At 37.1% G+C, this 18883-nt stretch overlaps 1 protein-coding gene across 3 annotated transcripts in view; it reads left to right on the top strand.

Moving 5' to 3' along the window:
• Positions 1-18883, top strand: part of MECOM (MDS1 and EVI1 complex locus) — a 535815-nt gene that overhangs the window by 238692 nt on the left and 278240 nt on the right. For 2 of the 3 annotated variants that reach the window (XM_012640208.1, XM_012640207.1), the window contains exon 2: positions 17427-17764. The exons of the other annotated variant lie outside the window; for it this stretch is intronic. In XM_012640208.1, coding sequence (XP_012495662.1) covers positions 17427-17764 — 338 coding nt within the window. The remainder of the gene's footprint in view (positions 1-17426; positions 17765-18883) is intronic. 3 annotated transcript variants of the gene reach the window in all.

The raw sequence follows: 18883 nt of genomic DNA, 5'->3' as shown, positions 1-18883 counted from the left end.
GAGGGCAGGCCATTCTAGATCAAAAGGCTGACAATGAAAACGACACAGAGTAACCAAATTTCGCAGGATATTCATGAAATAGATTATCGTGGCTAGATTATAGCATGTATTAAAGGCATAGAATGGGCACATTGTTTGTGACCAATCACAAGAGAACTTTGTGAGGTCCCCAGAAGGCTGTGGCCATTTTTGAGAAGAAGGTTGAAGAACTCTAACCCTCTGACATCTTTCTAAATGAATGTCAATCTTGATAACCCAGGATAAAGCCTTCTTGGGAGAATGATACACATTTAGCAGCACACGCTCATCCATGAACACAGTAGTGTAAGATGTTCTTCAATCCCTTTATCTAGGCTTTCAAAATGGGATATATGAAATTTTTTTATTTTTACTATTATGTGCTTCCAAGTATGTATAAATGGGTGGCAATCTTTAAATCCATAGAGAAGGCATTAATGCTAGTGCATATAGAGCTTTAGTGACTTGAGTTTGGGACAGAATAATCTTGGGGTAAGTAAGGATTTGTTGCAAACAAAAGATTTTGTTTAAATATAAAGAAAAAACAAGGACAATAGCCTGCCATGTTCCCACATGTATTTAACTGCCCACAATGTAAATTTCACACAATCCCAAGACTACTATTTATCAAAGCAGCTCCCAGGTATTGGGATGAACCAGAAGCTTTCGAAGTGTTGATTGATCATGCTTTGCTTAGCAGTTCACTAGGATTACAAAGCCACTCCAAAATCAACAGCCTGTAAGAAAATGATATGAGCCTTGGAACAAAGGCTAGAATGTTAGGTTAGCAACTGTCTTACATTGCAGTAAATACATCAATTAATATTCATAAAATGTCTAGAGTCAGGACCTGGTAAGAGTATAGAATGAACTGCTTATGACAATTCAATTTTTTTTTTACCCTGAAAGAAATTCTGGCTAGTCTTCACTTTTACATAATAGAATTTTGAGAGAATACTGAGTGGAATTTTCCTGTCTCTGAAACTACTGAAGGTCTTAAAACTCTTGAGAATGAATCAAAGTAGTGAAATGTATACATAGGTTGGGAGTATCTGTCTTCATGTTCATCCATCAGCCCAGACTTAGGAGTGCTTTTGGAGGTTCACCAACTGCACCATGGCAATGGAAGGGCAGCAAGAAAGTTCTTCGTATTCTTTTATCTGCCAGTTGCTTTAAGGTCCACATTCTTTTTGAAGCAATGGAATGGGATGTTTGTGGGAGGAATTGAACTGCCCTACCCAAGAGACAGGAAAAAGATAAATCGATCCCATGACTTTTTCTCCTCTGCACTTTGGACTGAAGTCATAGAATAAGTTTTCATTCCTCCTCATCAAATATTGCTCATTGTTCATTGGCCAATAACACCTCTTTCAAATATAAACCTTCTGCCAACCTTATTTAGCCCAGACTGTTTCCTGCATCATCACAGAAACTCTGGTAGGGGAGTGTCGTAGAATTAGCTCATCTTCCTGTACCATGTCAATGGCCACATTAATCTTTTTTTACATTTGGTTTCAACAAATGTTTATCGAGAGATTTACTAATAGGAGAGTGGTGGAGAATGAACTGTGCATGAGCCAATTCATCACCTCTTGTTTTCTGAATGCAGGTAGACCTGAAAGACACTGACTTTTAAGATCTGTCACTTAAAACTTAGAGACATGAGAACATTCCTTAATTATAGTAATGACGTTTAGCATTTGTGTATTTTTCTAAAGTTAACAAAAGATGCTCAAATGCATTATTTATTCTGATTCTTAATACAATTTGATTTCATAAGTATTTTAAAAACCAATGCTGTCTTTGAAATAATAATAAAAAATGCTGTCTTATAGAAATACAAAATGTTAGCCACACAGTAATTTTAAATTTTCTAGTAGCCACATTAAAGTGGGTAAAATGAAACAGGTAAAATTAATTTTATAATACTAAGATGTTTTATTTAACCCAGTATATCCAAAATTATATAATTTTAGTCGGTATGTAATCAACATACAGAAATTATCAACCACAATTTTCCATTTTTTGTATCAAGTTTTTAAAATCTGGTGTATGTTTTAAAACTTACAGCACATCTGGATTGGAGTAGCCACATTTCGAGTGCTCAGTTGTCACATGTGATTATTGAGTACCATATTGGGCAGCATTAACTCTAGATAAAGAAACTGAGGCTCAAATACATTAAGGCAGTGCAACCTTTTTGGCACCAGGGACAGGTTTCATGGAAGACAATTTTTTCCTTGTATGGGAGTGGGAGTGGAGGTGGGAGTGGAGCGGGGGGAGGCGAGGCTCAGGTGATGTGAGCGTGAGCGATGGAGAGTGGTGAAGCTTCTGGCTGCCTCACTTACCTCCTGCTGTGCGGCTCCCTCCACCCCTTCCCCTTACTAAGTTGCATGAAAGACAATTTTTCTAAGGACAGGCAGCCAAGCTCTGCAGCCCAGTCCCTAACCGGTCAGCAGTCCGGGGTGGGGGGTGGGGGGGTTGAGGATCGCACTATTAAGGGACTTTCCTGGGGTCATATAACTAGTTAGGTGGACTTGAACCCAGTGTGGTTTTCTGATTTAAACATGAATTGGCTTGGGTCTATGGTGTACAGTTTACCTGAATTTCTTGTGATATTGTGAATTGAGATTATAGAATAGGAGGCTGGAGATGTTACGAAAAATGATTCTGTCACATGACTAAGGATTCTTTATTGTTAGTTTTTAAATGCCCTACAATTGTATTTTTAAAAATAAACTCCACATGAAATTGAGATGCACAGCCTAGTTTAGGGATAGCTGCTGAAGTCTCTGAATTCCTTAAGGCTCATTGCTGTATTCTTCCATTCTTGTATTTATTTATTTAACAAATATTTATTGAGCATTTACTATGTGCCAGACACTATGCTTAATGTTGCAAATGCAGTGGTGAAGAAAACAGAGTCCCTACCCTCATGAAGCTTACACTTTACAGCCTACAAGGTATGGCTGGTTTCTAGCAGATACTGCAATAAATGTTGGTGGAATCAAATTTAGTTTGGAATATTTGATATTCGTTTACTATTCCTCCTTCCTGGAGGATTCAGTAAAAATCTTGAGGAAAGGACATAAATATGGGTTATCCATGTAGAGACTTTTTGTTTATTTTTATTATTTTTATAACAAATATGTTTCAAGAGGTTGCAGTGTGAGGACACCATAGTACAAACTCTGAACTGATTGTATTTGATTAAGTTCATCTCTTAGCATCTTGAGCATTTGGAGTGTGTGTGTGTGTGTGTGTGTGTGTGTGTGTGTGTGTGTCCAAGCATGTGTTGATTCTGCAGGTACTTTCTCTTCCTTCAGTGGGGCATTTTTACTGTATTCTTAAACAGACTAAGAACACAATTTGTGTGATAACTTTTGAACATTTATGTTAGAACTTCCCAATCTAGAGAAGGAAAAAGAGGTATTATTTACTACTTCCAGTATAATTGGCTTGCTTTGGCTGATGTTTTTAAGTTGACAAAATCACAGACTTATTATGAACTAGAAGCTTTGCTGGATTCTGGGGATTCTGCATTGAATCAAGCACCCATCATCTTACCATCTAGTGGAGTTCCGGTGGAGGTGTGCTTTAATGATCTTTCTCCCTAGCACTCTGGGAGGCTGAGGCAGGAGGATCCTTTGAACTCAGAAGTTTGAGACCAACCTGAGCAAGAGCGAGACCCCGTCTCTACTAAAGATTGAAAAAATTAGCCAGGCAACTAAAAATAGAAACAAAAAAAGGTTAGCCAGGCATGGTGGCGAATGCCTGTAGTCCCAGCTACTCGGGAGGCTGAGGCAGGAGGATTGCTTGAGCCCAAGAGTTTGAGGTTGCTGTGAGCAAGGATGATGCCACGGCACTCTAACCCGGGCAACAGAGTGAGACTCTGTCTCAAAAAAAAAAATAAGAATAGGTGGCTCACGCCTGTAATCCTAGCTCTCTGGGAGGCTGAGGCGGGCGGATTGTTTGAGCTCAGGAGTTCGAAACCAGCCTGAGCAAGAGCGAGATCCCATCTCTACTAAAATTAGAAAGAAATTAATTGGACAACTAAAAATATATAGAAAAAATTAGCCAGGCATGGTGGCTCATGCCTGTAGTCCCAGCTACTCGGGAGGCTGAGGCAGGAGGATTGCTTGAGCCCAAGAGTTTGAGGTTGCTGTGAGCAAGGATGATGCCACGGCACTCTAGCCTGGGCAACACGGTGAGACTCTGTCTCAAAAAAAAAAACAAAAAAATAAGAATAATAATCTTTCTCTCTTGGGCTCACTTGAATTTAGGGGCTGCCAATCTCATCGCCTGATCTTTTTGTAACTCACCAAATATTTACGGAACTTTTTTGTTGTTGTTTATTTGCTCGTTTGTTTTGTGTGTGTATTTTGACTTCATGTATATAATGCTGTTTCTTGGAAGAATTTATAATGCACTTCTTTTCCACCTAGAAGAAAGAAAATCTGCTCAGCTGGTTTTTCTTCAGCCAAGCATTTTCATTTGACCCTTTAAGCTATCTAAACTTTGAAGAAAAATGCAGATACGCCCTACTGTTTGAAATGGTGTAGAGATCCAGGAGGGTTAATTTAAAAATTCATAAATCCTTTGTACTATGCAAATTAATGACCTGTAGCCTTTTTTCCAGGTGACTTATTTTGACTCAACTATGTCCAAATAAATGTGTTTATTTAGGAGAGTTCAATGCTACCCAAACCTGACATGTTAAGCATCTCCTATGGCTCATAATATGTACCAGAGATGTGGACCACCCTCTGTTTTCTCATTATGTCAAATAATAGAAAGTGGAAATCACTCTAATCCTTTCTTCTGTGTCTGCCGTACCTCTGCAAATATGATAAACTCAATCCAATTAAAAGTCATTACCTCTCCAACGCTTGGCCACAATCTATAACCCTTTGTTTCACAATCCTCTCGATTATCTGCCTTCATCACAAGTAGAATTTTTAGCCATTTTCCACTTCAGCTTTCTCTTTTAAAAAAAAAGGAATATCACTTTTAGTGTTGAGCATTGTAGTCATTTTCTGTACCATTCATTTGACTTCTACTTAATGCAGCTTTATATTATGTTACTGAACATTTGTCTTATCTCCCCAACAAGACAGTAAGTCCATTGAAATCAGCGATTTCACTTTATTCTTCTTTGTGACCCACCATGGTGTTTTGCATGTAGAAGTCTTGTTGACTAAACGATTAATGCTTAGTGGCATATGTTGGATCATAGTTGCTAAGATTTAACAGCAGTGATGAGTATTAAAAAGTTGAATAAAGTAGACATTAATACAACAACAACAATAACAAAACAAAAAAATTATTGTACATTCTGTAGACTTTAGATGTCTCTCCTGCTTCCAGTGGATTTTTTTTAACATCATAAACTTTTGATAGAACTATAACATATCTAGTGTTTCCTCTTGAGCAGTCATGGTTCACATAGATTTACGTGAATTCATCCACATTATATTTTAATCAGCAAGCATGTTAGGTGTTTGGATAAATAAATTGATAATTTTCAGGCTTCTTTAGCTCTGAGATTCTACAGTGCTATGAAGAATAGATATTTCAATTGATTATCCTGAGGTTGAAGCAAGATAATGCCAGAGATTTTAACTTAATTAGCATAGCTATAACCTTGTAAAACAAGTAAGTTGTTCAAGATTTATCAGAATAAATCCATAAAATGATCAGCAAAAGCACAAAACAAAATCACTGAGACTTTGTTATTAATAATTCTGGAGAATAATACCTGCATCTAAGTAAGAGTCACTTTATATAATGTCGATATGGGCAGCAAAATATTTGCTGTGTAAACTATTTAATACTAAATATGAATTTACAAATATGTGAGTTTTGGACATTCCTTTTTATAAAGCACCTTGATGAATAAATAACTCCTTTTTGGAGATCTTTTATTCCCCCCACCAAATAGATACAGCTCTCAAAATTGATTTTTCCACTTTGGCTTTTGGTTAAGTTACTTTGACAGTTGTAGGCATATGTGGATACTATTTGGGAGAAAAAGTCCATCATCTGGTGGGTAGCGTAAGACACAAGAAGGCAATGGTACTGACATTTCTCTGAGAACTCTTGATCTAGATTGGTGCCCCTGGAGGTTCTAGGGTGCTCTGGACAGTCTTCTTTGAAACATCACTGTTTTGAGGTCCACCAAAACTATCTCTGGTCTGTTTGGAGCAAATTTCAATTCCAGCTGGTAGATAAACATTGTGGTTTGGGTCATTTATGGGCTGGTGGGAGTTTCATTAGCATCACAGGAGTCCCACCTGATTCACAATAGAACTTCTGGACTCTTTTCAGTGAAGTAGATCAAGCAGAAATACATACGAACTAGTCACATGACTTGGAAACTATCTGCTTCTCCACGAAGTTTTCTGTTGACTTGTTTTGTAATGAAAATGTGGGTGTGCTGTTTTAGAACCTGTTGGTTCCATCATGTTATGAGTTATTTAGAAGCAGCAGTGAGAATAAATAATGCCCCCAAAGTATTTTGATCCTCACATTACTGTGAAGAGCTTGGTGAAACTCAGAAATTAATGTGAATGACACCTGCATTTCTACCAATAATCAAAATAAGAGATTTATTCTTCAGAAATGTAGTCCATGTATGCCTTTACTCAACCTAAGGATAAAGGTTTCATCAGATTGGAATGCCCAATTGCAGAGTTACTGATACTCAACTCTATTAACACGCATCACTCTTTCTAACCTCATCTTAGATGTTATTTTATTGCATTGTCGTATACCTGTTACCATCTCTGTCTTTCCTACTACTCAACTCTAAATTATTAATACTTGAGGGCAGAATTTTTATCTTATTCAACTCTGTATCTATCTTTAGTAGCGTGCACAGTTTCAGGCACAATGTGGTATTGAATAATTGTTTTGGAATAGGGAAATGAATAAATTTAAGTCTGAGCAGTAGCATCTTTGGCAACGACTATCACCTCAACACTTCAATCATCTAATTTTCCTTTTAATGCTAGAAATGGATTTAAATCTGGGCACTTTTGTAGTTCACACAAAGCTAGTAAAGTCTAGTACATTTGTTTAATCCTTCACTTTTCATAGTATGGAGCCCACCAAAGATTTTGAAAGTCAAATGTATATTTATTCCATGGAGGAAACTTTATCAACCAGTGCAAAAGTTTACTGGCACTAGCTGGTGATATAATGGGTAGTTTAAATCCTGCTAACTGCAAATAATTTTTCAACAGTGTTTATGATTATAGTAGAGTTTAGTGAGGCAGAAGTACAGATAACATAAATATTTCGACAAAAGCCGATTGTACTGGAGCCATAAATAAATTAGACCCAGTTTGTAAATAAATTTAGTTTTTGCCAGCAAACATTTATAATCCTCTCTTGCTGCAAATGATAGTAATTTATATAGAAAAGGTCCTGAATCCCCTTTTTTTTTTTTTTTTTTAAAGTCAGTTCTCATTAGGAGGCAGTGCCTGGTGCCCGTCAAGTGTCTTAGACTGTGTGACTCAATTAGACATGAAGGATACTGTACAGACCACCCAATGCTACTAGTTATTGTACATGTTGATAATGACAATTTCCAGAGACCATACATAGTTTGGTAGTCTATGAAGTTGTCATATTATATCATTCTCTTAAATATCTAGCTTGTGTTACCACTTAGCAATGTTGAAACTACCCCCTCTCAAATCATAAGTGCTATTTGGTGTATGTATACACATATACGTAGCACATCTGTTCATATTTTTCTGCAAACTTTTATCAAAATGTATAATGTTTTCTCAAATTAAAAAAAGCAAAAAACCTTCCTTTATGTTTTTCAATGACATTCTCTCCATCTCTGTGGTTTTTGAATTATTTTACACTTAATGTGACTCGGTGTTGGGAAACTCTATATGGCGGCCTTTAGAGCTTAGAATGGGGTTGGAAAATTGGACTCCTTAGCCACATCTAAACTTATTTTGCACTGAAGATACTGTATTTGTAATAGGGTAGATTCCAAGCTAAAATTAGCCAAATCAAGGAACTTTTCCCACAGAATCACTTTAAGATCAGAAGTTATTGTTGTCTATTAGTTATCAAGCCTTGTGAGAACAAGGACCATCACTCATTTTCAAATCAAAACCAATTTTGAGACTCTAAGAAAATTTTATTCTTTTAGGCACTCTCTACTCCTTATCAAACCAAGACTGTGGTTAGTGTTCTATTGCTTGTTCACATTCCTTTTTATCGGCAAGCCATTGCTACAACTCCCTCTTCTGCCAGACATGCATAATTATTTTCTTTTCTTTATGTGGGACTCTTGGCTATAAGAAAGCTCTTCTGTTTTGTAGCAGTAGGGAAGGGTCTGCATCAAGTCAGCTGTGAGAATGAGTTTGAACTTACATTTAGACTGTTTATTCAGTTCTCCTGCAGGCCTATCTTTGTTTGCCATATGGTAGAAAGTAGATCTCAATCTCATTTACTTTTTGATCTTCAACTTTTGGGGGTTGTTTTGAATATTTTCACCCAGTATATATTAGAATTCAGCCTCCTTGCTACAGAATTCACTTTTCCCCTCCTCCCTTCTTTACCCTGTAACTCCTGAGTTTTGGTCTCTCCTTTGGAGGCAAGAAGGATCTCTGCCAAAAGCCACCAAGCCACACTTAGGTAATTATAATAAACAAGTTGGGGCTCTCATTTCACATGCAGAGCTTGAATGAAGCAGAGCTGTGGTCAAAGGGATCCCAGTTGCTTCTCCATTAGGAATGGCACATTAATGCTCCCTCATGTCTCTGCTCACCCTTAAACACTTTCTTCTTTAAAGGAAGCAAATCCGGTCACTCTTTAGCATATGAAGGGGGTACAGCTTTCTTCTGAAACCACCATCAACAACATAAACAAATTAGAGGTAGTAAACCACACATTCTGCCCACACATAAACCACAGTCCTCACCAGAGGGCAGTGTACTTAATGTGAGAATAACAGCCCAGTTTTATAAGCTTCTACTGGGAATAAATTCCAGTTTCACTGGTTAGAGCGAGGTTAGGCAGCCAGAGTACAGTCTCTCCTAGGTTACATGTTTTGGGAGAGACCAAACCAATTCTCAAAGTGTCTTTCCAGGAAATACCTTTTATAAGCTTTTGGAACACCAAGTTTTGACCATCTTTTGGTTTTCATTACGAAGCACTGGGGATTGCTTGAGTGGAATGGACCTGGGAATGAACTTCAACATGCTTGTTTAGTGGCTAGGGAAGCAGGGACCTCAAACAGCTACAACTCTCAAGCTCTGCTTCTCAAGGTTACTCCAGGGTTCAGTGACATGTTGACAAATCCAGAACTCCATGCCAGGGCTTCTGCCACTCCTGCTTTCCCCAAATGCAAATGGCATAGCTTATAGTCCTCCGTCTTAACCCATATGGGAGTTGTAAAATATTCTCTATACCTTCCTGATGCTGATATGCTTCCTTTCTTGACAATGGTTAGTCCTCAACTAATGTGTCCAGCCCTAAACTAATGTGTTCCGTCATCAGTAAATTCCTGCCTGTGATAGTCTTTTCTTAAATACCTGTTTAAACAGTCATTTAGATAAGAGTGTCCCATTTGTGTGCAACAGGAAATGCCTGCCTTCTTTTAGATACGCTGGCAAATAATTACTGTAGATATGGCTTGAATACTGAAAGGCTGTACTCTGATCGTTTCGGACTGCCTGAGGAGTAACCACCCAGTCTGCTGTGACATGAATTCAGGACAGTGCCACTTTACTCTAAATGAATCTGAAGGAAAATCACTTTGGGGATGTAAAAAGCTTATGAAAAAGGCTATCAGGTCAGAGGCTGACAAAAGTCTCTTAAAAATTTGTATTGCTAAAAGAAAGTCGAGGCACATGGTTATAATGTAAAAGAAACACTATCTGATATGTGATAAGTCTGTTCTTACCTGGTCATTCCAGTGGCTGTTGGTGACTGTGGCTCCCTAACAACAGAATAAGCCAAACATTAACCAGGTCATGTTTTTCCTTGGAAAAACATGCTCACAGAATTTTAATGTCTTTATTTTAGCTGTTTTAGATTCTGTGACTAGATACTAAAGGGCTTTACTATGAATTTTCTAGCAATTTCTTTCCATAACTATTTGAAAAAAGCTAAGTTCCATCTCTGAAGAGAAATTTTTGAAGTGGCCAAGCCCATTTTATAATTTCTTAGGAGCTACCAGTTTAATTCTAAAATCATATGTGTTTGGTAAAATGTCTGTGAAATTCCTAGGAGAGTGGAAAAACTCTTGACCAGATTTAAAAGCCAGAGGGCAAGGAAGAGGGATGCCACAATACTGTGAGAGAAATAAATGTTTGCTCAGTGATTAGTCCTTCATTTTCAATTCATATATTATTCTTTGCCATCTCCCTGGCTACCTTGCCTGCCAACACTCTTCCATTCTGGGTCTTTTTGACAGCCCATAAATGAAATATTTTTAGGAAACTCTGGGGGAAAAAAGTTCCATAAGGAAGAGATGAAATAGCATGGTACAAGGAAGTAGCAAGTACTGGAAGTGCAAGGAAGCTTAGAAGGTCATTTAAAAAAATTCCATGTGCCAAGTCATGTTGACAGATTATTTCACAAACATAATGGTCTCTAGAGACATGGATTCTGCAAATGCAGTCCAGTGTCAAAACACTCCATTTAAATGTATTTTCTTCTCACCCTTCTCTGGAGGCAGGACGTTCTAAAGACTATGTCCATCAGCAGCTTCTAGTTCTAGTAAATGTCTCTATTTTCCAAGCCTGTGTCTCTGGACCTGTACTACTGTCCTTCACAGCTTGTTTAAGTCAGTTCTCTGGAAATCCATATTCCTTACTTTTACTAGTTTCCTTTCTTCATTTCTTTGGGATCTTAAATTTCATTATCCTGGGGCCATTCTCCCAGAATATTTTCCTGGCCAGTTCATAGCCTCCTTCGTTGTTCTGTTCGTGCATCTGGCATTACTTGGGCCTACCCTTTTCTCCAAGCCCAGCACGTGTTTATTGACTATGTTGCTGGTGCAGAAGAGCTGGCTCCTGAAGTCCTCTGCTTTCTCGCAAACATGCCTCTGTAACTGCTCTGGAGTTGTCCTAACAAGGGAAGAAGAGCATGTCCAGTTTTAATTTTAGAAGGAAATTGATGTCTTCCCCCTCCCTTCCCTGGCCCACTCTTAGTAGGCATCGACTCATGGACTCATACTCATGTGCTCACGTCCTATCAGGAGGTCCCTGGTGGGGCTTTGAGGTTTGGCCGAACCTCCTCTCCTCCTGGAGCTGGGCACACATCCTCAGCTCTCAGCCACGTGTAATCCTTCCTGTCTGCTTGAAAGTTGGGCACAAAGTACTGGCGCTTGGGCCCACCCTCTTCTTTAGTAGCAATTAACCTTTACTACAGAGCTTCCTTTGAAGTTTGCTCATGTTTTTATTACAAAACTGCAATGAGGAACATAATGGGGGGAAATGTCTAAATTTCTGAGTTACCTAATCTGTTCAATTCCCTAGTCGAGCTCCTCTTGGCAGTTGTTTCATGTAGTTATGATCTCAACCAGTCTGACTGAGATCTCGAATCATGTTTCTGTCTCAGCCTATTTTTAAGATTAGGGAGCTATTACACACCCCCGCAACACGCATATATAGCAAATGCACATGGATGTGTGTATTATATGCATATGTGTGTAGAGCTCAGTATAAATAACTGCTTTCTTGTTCAATAACTACAGAAATCAGTCTTACTTTATAGTCAAACTATGCATATATGCTCTTAAGCTCTCTTAAACTCTTTATTTAGTTGCTGAATATTTTCTATCAATGAACTAATGTAAAGAGTAGAGAGAAAAATTATCTATGTGTTACTATCACTAATGATAATGCTGTGTGATAAATATTATGATGGGTACTAAATGCTATTAATGGCAAAACTCAGGATTTTGAATGGCATCTGCCCAGAAGATTTGCAGTTAAACTAGGCAGAGAGGCCAAAAGAAACAAATGGTGAGTTATATAAAACCCACAAAAAGAGAAGGCATTTTAGGCCAGCCTTGCAAATAAGAACCAAAGAATTATGAGTGAAATAGCATTTTTTTCCTAGCCTGCCGTTCACAGGAGCTCAAATAAATGAAATCATTTTTCTCTGCTTTTCACTGAGCAGTAAATCATTCATTGGTAATCCAAGGTTGGTAGAAAAGCAACTATGAAACTCAAAGAAAATACTAGAGAATCTTTTTCCCCCCTCAGGATAGGTAAGGATTTTCTAAGAGAAAAGTAAAAATCACAAAAGAAAAATAGACTTAGTTCCATAAAAGTTAAAAAAAAATAAAATACCAAATGTAAATTATCTACTGGGAAAATTAACAAGAACTGTACCAAAGGGCTAATTTCTCTATCAATAATAAGACAGACATAAAAACCCAATTAAAAGTGAGCAAAACAGTGAACAATTTGCAAAAGAAAAAATATGAATGAGAAATAAAAATATTTAGTGTCAATAATCAACTGAGACATGAATTAAAGCAATAATAGATATATAATTTTCCCCATTGTGCTAATAAAGATTAAAAACAAGACATAATGATAAATGCCGGTATGATTGGTGGAAGTGTAAACTGGCTTACACTTTCTGAAAAATAATCTGTCAATATTAAGTTTTCTTATAGGAATCTAACCTAAAGAAATTGGATGAAAATAAAAATTTATATTAAGGAATGTTCATTTCAGTGATATTTATGGTATCAGAAAATTAGAAGCAAAGTAAATACTATGCAAATAGTTCACTTATTGTGGATTTATATAATGGAATATTAGGCAGCAATTAAATGTAGTTTTAGAAAATAGTAAAAAATACATAAAGAAGTGTTCATAATAAACTATCATTAAGTGAAAAAACCAAAACCCAAACTATTCACATAGTATGGCTACAGTTTTGATAAAACAAACTTTAAAACATATCTTTAAAGAAAAAAAATTAGTTGGCTAAAAGTTAAAGGGAGGACTGGGTTTGGACACCTGGGTAGTCTCAGCTGACTTTCGATATATTGTTTAGAGTACTTGAATGTCCACATTCAAGGCTCCACACTTGCAAAATGGAAGATTATTCTTCTCATCCTTATTTTCTCACTGGATTGTTTTGATCATCAAAATGAGAAAATATGGATACATCTATGGAAGTTACTATTATCAGTATTATTTCTGCAATTTCCTCTCCTCTTTGCAGATTCTGATATGTTTTCAAAATGGAACTCTCCTCGGTGGAAACCTATGGTAGTTATTCAAAGAGTCATAGAAATAAATACAATCTAATCAAAGTGTGGGCCCTTACTTGGTTTCTGGGGACATTAGAACACTTAAAATTTGAATTGAAGAGGTTGATTTCCAAGAGCATTTCCCAAATCATTTGCCTCAAATCCAAGAATAAGCTTGTCTTTCTGTCCTCACCAGTTAATGACATGCCCAAAGGATGCATGAAGCAAATTACAGTAGCAGGCAGCTCAGCTCCAGGAAGTTACAAGGGTTATTTATCTTTATGGGACCACTGATGTATATAGCACCTCTTACCTGATACTTACCTATTGTAAATATGCCCAATCTGTCAGTGTGATATCTGAGAAATGCTTTAATTAACTATAGTTATAGCTGAGGGAAAGGATCTACCAATTTTTTCCCCAATAACAGATTTAATGGAGATAGGATAATTGAGGTAGTTTATCGCTTAGATGAAATGTTTTAGCAGCTTTTGGATAGATCTTGAGTAATGTACATGGAGGCATTAGTTTATTTTGGTTTATGCAAATATTCAGTGTGGTGTGATAAACTGCATTTGCTATTGAAATTTCATAATGCTAGATTACACTGAAATATTGTTGCATGTTTTGATTCATAAAACTCAGCAGTTTTATATTTTCATTTTTGTCACCTCCGTCCTTTTATTATAATATTTAATTCAGATGATACTAGATTAACAGTGGCTTGAAAACAAATTGCCTGGGCTTGCATATACATTTAATGCCTTCATGTGGATGAATAGGACCATGAGTTCTTCTGGATTTACTTGACCTATATAAGTTGTTCTTTCAGGTTTAATTGGAAATTTTTGTCATCGTAAGCAGAATTGCATTCAGGCTTTAAATTTGAATTCTTCTGTGCAGCAGCCTGGGCACACACGTGTATTTGGTCCCCACAGAAATTGAAATCTCAGTGCATTTGCTTAGAATATGCATTGGGAGAATTTGTGGGTAACTCAGAGGTCAGGGGATCAGCTCTGCCAGTGGGAAGGCACAGACAGGTTTGTTGCTATCCTTTTGTAAGATTTGAGGTCACTTTGATGGAACTGACAGTGTGACTGATTTGACTCTTTGAGGAAACAGGAGAAATTTTACTGACTTTTAATAGATCATTACTGGAGGAATATTATTCTATTTATTCAGGTGCATTTTGGTTTCCTATTGCTTAAGTGGACATGTTTATAGATTACACAATGTCTTCTAATTTATAGCATCTCTTGAGAAGAACAAAGTCCTCACAATGGGAGAGAAATCCCTTTAAAAATTTGTAAAGTAACTTTGCATTTGCAGTAGTTGAATGTTACAATTCTGGGGAGATATTTTTTAGCTATACCAAGATCATCAGTGAACCTTTAAATATTAGATTAAAGTGCAAAATCTCCCTGAAGGATAAAATCAGATGGACTTTATCAACCATGTTTGGGCCTTGAAGTATATTTCTCTGATAATGTTTCTTTGGGACATTATTAAAATTGTTTCTTTTGATGTTGGGTTTGGAAAAAAGTTTGTAATCCATTGTGTTATATTTCTATGGGTTTAAAGGTGCTTTTCAGCATCAAAGATTTCCTATATTTGGTAGAAAAATATTGATTTGGTTTACTAGTTCAATAAAATTATATGTTAGGTTAATTATATATTTAACAAGTATTTATTAAATACCTATACACCAATCACTTGGAGAATTCCTAAGAAGTGAGGGACCTAATACTTCCTCAAGGGCCTATTTCTTAGTTGGAAATAAAAGAATCATACACATTATACCCTAAGCAGCAATGTATGGTATTTGATTGCCAAATTGAGGGGTGAAAGTATGCACTAATTCAAGGAAAGGGGATACTTGTTTTAAATGGGATGGTGATGGGACAAGTTGGAACTTGACCTAGGAGGATGTCTAGAAGTTGGTCGGGCAGAGAAGCAGAGATAGGATGGCCAGGCAGGAAGAACTGAAGAAGAAATGCTCACTCAGCTCAGAAGACAGAGATTAGCTTACTCTGGCCTGCAGATGCCTGTTGAGGAGTGTAGCAAATCAGAGAGAAAGGAAGAATGGTTTCAAAGTGAAAGAGATTTTATTCTAAGCCTAAAAGATTTAGACTTTACCCACAGACACTGGAAGTTATTGAGGGCTATCAAACAGGAAATAGGTGTGCCAGGAAGGTAAATCCAGCAGCATTATACAGGCTCAGTGTTGACAGATAGTGGAAAGAAGATGGTTGTCTGGTGAACCATTTAGAAGACTATTTAAAAATTCAGGTGTGAAAATGTAGATTGAAAGAACTGGATGAAGGTAAAAATCTTGCAGGAAGAATGTACAGCGCTGAATAGCTTGGAAGACGAAAGAGAGAAAATGTCCATGTTATTTTAAAGCCTTGAACATGGGTAATTAGAGGAAAAATAGTGTTCTAAATGAAAATAGGAAAGTGGGCAAGAGAATTGATTTGAGGACAGATGATAATGTACAAGATTTGGACATGCTGATCTTGAAAGATAATAATCTTGTATGTTGATGTTGAGAATCTTCGTCCTACAGGTATAAGGTTGGGTCTAGGAGTTAGGTTATATGCGTGATTTAAATGGCATTATCTCGATGTTCGAATAAAGAATGAAGCACTTGATTAGAAGATATTTTTCCCTGTACTATCACTTTGCACTTCACAAAACTTTAATAAGAGGCAGGAGTCATTACTTGATGGACAATTGTTAATGAGTGGTGTAGTTAATTTCCATAATGAGTCAGAGAAGGAATTAGGAACTTCTAACCTTTAGCCCAGTAAAATATCTTGGAAGATTTTAAGAATCATCAAACTGCAGAGTTGGTAGGTTCTTAAAGGTCATCTAGTCTAGTCACCCACTTGAAGCTGAAATTCTTCCATATCATCCTTAACTCATGGTTTTCCAGGCTATACCAGAACCCCTGTGATGGCAACTGGAGGCAACTCATTCTACCTTTCAACAGCTCTGATAGAAATCTGTCTCCTTGTCATTTTCACCCGTTTTTCTTAGTTCTTCCCTTGAAGTTCTGTGAACCAAACAAATCAGGTATGACTTTCAGTCCATAATCCTAGTGGACAAGAAACATGCATTTATTAGCTTTAAGACAACTGAAATCCCTTTCAACTGGTTTAGGAAATTCAAGCTCAGTCACTATTCTTTACACCTCCCCCCAGCCTCACACAAGTTTTCTAAAGATTTTAAGGTCTCACGTGGGACACTCATTTACTTCAGGTGTAGGGCTGGCTGCTTTGGGGTGTCCTGAGGGCCTCTCTGCTTGGGGCCAGAACTCCTGTATACTCTGCCCTGCTATCCCCTAAAGCTCTTGCCACCTTCCAGGGCCCTGCTCCATGCAGAGGCCTTCTGATCCCTGTTGTTTCTCTCTCTGGAGGAAATTTTCTCTTTTTGGTGCACCCCAAGGCATGCCTCCTGTCCCTTCACCCTGTGGAAAGTCAACCTACTTTCTTTAATGATTTTAGCTTTTATAAATGTTCAGAGAAATCACTGTCTTCAAGTAACTTTAACTTTCTGTTCTGCGTAAGTTACCGAGGCAAGGAAATACTGAGGGCTTGGTGACTTGTTTGAAATGGGAAAAGAAAAATAGAGAAAGAGAAAACACAAATTAATATTCCAATAAATAATCCTGCCACACAGATTTAAGCCTGTCGCACATGGCAGCCTTTGGAATCTTGGATGACTCTCCTACATTTATTCCGAGATAACATTGCGTAATACAACTTTCTAATAAATTATATAATCCCATCAGTTCCCAGTTGGGGATGGTTTTGGGGTTGTAGTTACACACATTTACTTCTTGTCTCTATTTATTCAGACCAATAATGAAGTTGCTGATTGTTTCTCAGTTGGGTAATGGATTCAGCTGGCCCATACGAGGTATCGGCAGTTGAGGATTAGCTCTTTTGATTTATGGATTCACCACAGATAAACCACAGAGGTCTTAATTCCTAACCACTCCCCCACCTGTGAATAATAAAGATTTTAATGAAGGCACATATTAATAATGCTCTTTCCTATGTAGCCTTCAAAGAACAGCAACATAATAAGGTGGTTACTCCTGTGGAATTGTGTCTCTTCTACATCCGAAGGAATTCATGAAGTTCTTATTCATTCACAGGTAACGAGTGTGTATATGGCAACTACCCTGAAATACCTTTGGAAGAAATGCCAGATGCAGATGGAGTAGCCAGCACTCCCTCCCTCAATATTCAAGAGCCATGCTCTCCAGTCACATCCAGTGAAGAGTGCACTCCGAGGGAGGGCTCTCCTTACAAAGCCCCCATCTACATTCCTGATGATATCCCCATTCCTGCTGAGTTTGAACTCCGAGAGTCAAATATGCCTGGAGCAGGACTAGGAATATGGACCAAAAGGAAGATCAAAGCAGGTGAAAAGTTTGGGCCTTATGTGGGAGAGCAGAGGTCAAACCTGAAAGACCCCAGCTATGGATGGGAGGTAAGAGCATATTTTGAGTTGACACATTTATATATATTCATATGTGTAAAGAAGAGATTACGTGGCTGTAAAGTAAGCAAATTCTATTTGTTGCAATATGTCTTTAAATAGATCTTTAAGAATGAACTTCTCTTATTATCTTACTTCTTGATAGAAACAATGTATCAATTAAAGGTATAGCATGATAGAAAGGAACTCAACCTAATTGAACGGTCAAAGAATAGTATTGAATCAAAAAATACTAAAGGGAGAAAATATAGTTGTATAGTTAACATGTGGAAACATTGGATAAGACCATACATAACATGTGGCATTAGCAAACATAATCATATGACATGTTTATTGTATTTTCTTTTTTTGGTGGGGGTGCTTAGAAGAAAACACTTGTTTTCTCCATTTTGTGACTAGAGTTAATTTGGTTTTATTTTCATTTTGTGCTAGTTCTTCTAATATATTTTGCTTCTTTTTTGATAACCCTGCTTTAATTCTACATGCTTCCAGAATATGAGCACTGTATTCATCACCGAATCCTGTGATGATTCTTCATATTCAGATTGATTTAATGACTAATTCATGTACAAAAATGACAGCACAAAATGGTTGTGAAAATCAGTCACTGGTTTCAGCCATACGTTTCATAGAACCCATTTTGCAATATTTAAGAATTAGAAGTTATGGTCTGATTATGAAATCTAAATTAATTTTATTTCAATAAGCACAGGTAGCTATGTTATTTATCTGAGTTTGTAATTTTTGTACAGATTTAGTGTGTATATACATAAAACACTTTCCATTTATTTTTGTAACTTGAAAACTTTTGTGGTTAAATCATAGCATCATAACTTCTGGAAAATCTGATCTATATCTGAAAACCTTGTGGACAATTTCTGCATGGGTAAAAAAGTATTTTTTGGAGATGAGATTGACCTTTGATTTCATAGTATTTCAGTTAGACAGAAATCAGATAAACTAGATTTATTTTGGTATGTTCTCTTAATATTTATGATCATTAATAGAATATCTGGCTAGCTTTTAAATAGAAATGAATATGCAGTGCCTTCAGGACTAAATTTCAACTTTTTGTCCCCTTGCTGTATGTGTGTCCCCTCGTGGAATTTG

This window comes from Propithecus coquereli, unplaced genomic scaffold (genome assembly GCF_000956105.1).
Source record: "Propithecus coquereli isolate 6110/MARCELLA unplaced genomic scaffold, Pcoq_1.0 Scaffold15, whole genome shotgun sequence".
Classification (NCBI taxonomy): domain Eukaryota; kingdom Metazoa; phylum Chordata; class Mammalia; order Primates; family Indriidae; genus Propithecus; species Propithecus coquereli.
Note: the sequence above shows the minus strand (reverse complement) of the source record. Positions and strands in the feature narration are given on the sequence as shown.